The sequence below is a fragment of the Garra rufa genome, chromosome 12 (assembly GCF_049309525.1).
Source record: "Garra rufa chromosome 12, GarRuf1.0, whole genome shotgun sequence".
Taxonomy (NCBI): Eukaryota; Metazoa; Chordata; class Actinopteri; order Cypriniformes; family Cyprinidae; genus Garra; species Garra rufa.
The window spans coordinates 530,093-530,781 of record NC_133372.1 but is presented as its reverse complement, the minus strand read 5'-3'; the positions used below and the strand labels follow the sequence as shown (position 1 = coordinate 530,781).

Sequence of the window (689 nt, the reverse complement as noted above, 5' to 3'; positions counted from 1 at the left end):
AGAAATAAGTGTTTGTTTATAATCCTTGATCAGAATGCAGTAAATCACCCCGACACAAAAGCAACTTCCTCATGTTTCCTCAATGTTTCTCATAAACCAGATTCATCTGAGTCACTTTCGCCATCCTATTATTGTGGATATACTTTATTATTCTGTTTTGCATTACAGAAGTAAAATAGCTTGTGAAAACCAGTTTATGTCAAAAATACGATGCGCTGTTCATGTTTATTAGTTAGGTTTGTAGAAAGCAAGTTTTTTTTAACAGTGTAGTAAATATTGTTCTGAATGAGGCCTGATTTAGTTGTCATGGACTCTTGTTTTCTCAGGTATAAGAAGTATCGTGTGCGATGTCAGCAGTGCTGGAACATCCCGAAGAAGGAAGCCAACACAAACTCCAAGTGTCTGAAATGCGGCGACGTCCTGAAGCTGAAGTGCAGCAGCTGGTAGGACATTCATAACCTCCTCTCTGCTGTCTGCTGAAACGCTCATATCTGAGTCTCTGGTGTTTGTAGAGACTCTGTTTGCTGAGATGAACACCTCTGAATAGACAGATTCATGGGAGTCTGATAACCGAATCATTCTCAGGGTTTGTTATTGTGAACGGATGGACGAAAGCGTTTGTCCTCGAGCTGTTCGGTCAGTGCCGTATATGACTGTTCGCTTATTTAATTTACACATTTCTCTTGTTT

At 39.9% G+C, this 689-nt stretch overlaps 1 protein-coding gene across 1 annotated transcript in view; it reads left to right on the top strand.

Moving 5' to 3' along the window:
- Nucleotides 1–447, top strand: part of tab1 (TGF-beta activated kinase 1/MAP3K7 binding protein 1) — a 9,359-nt gene extending 8,912 nt beyond the window's left edge. The window contains exon 10 of the mRNA XM_073851708.1: nucleotides 327–447. Within this exon, the coding sequence (XP_073707809.1) occupies nucleotides 327–447 (121 nt within the window). The remainder of the gene's footprint in view (nucleotides 1–326) is intronic.
- The last annotated feature ends 242 nt before the right edge of the window (nucleotides 448–689 follow it).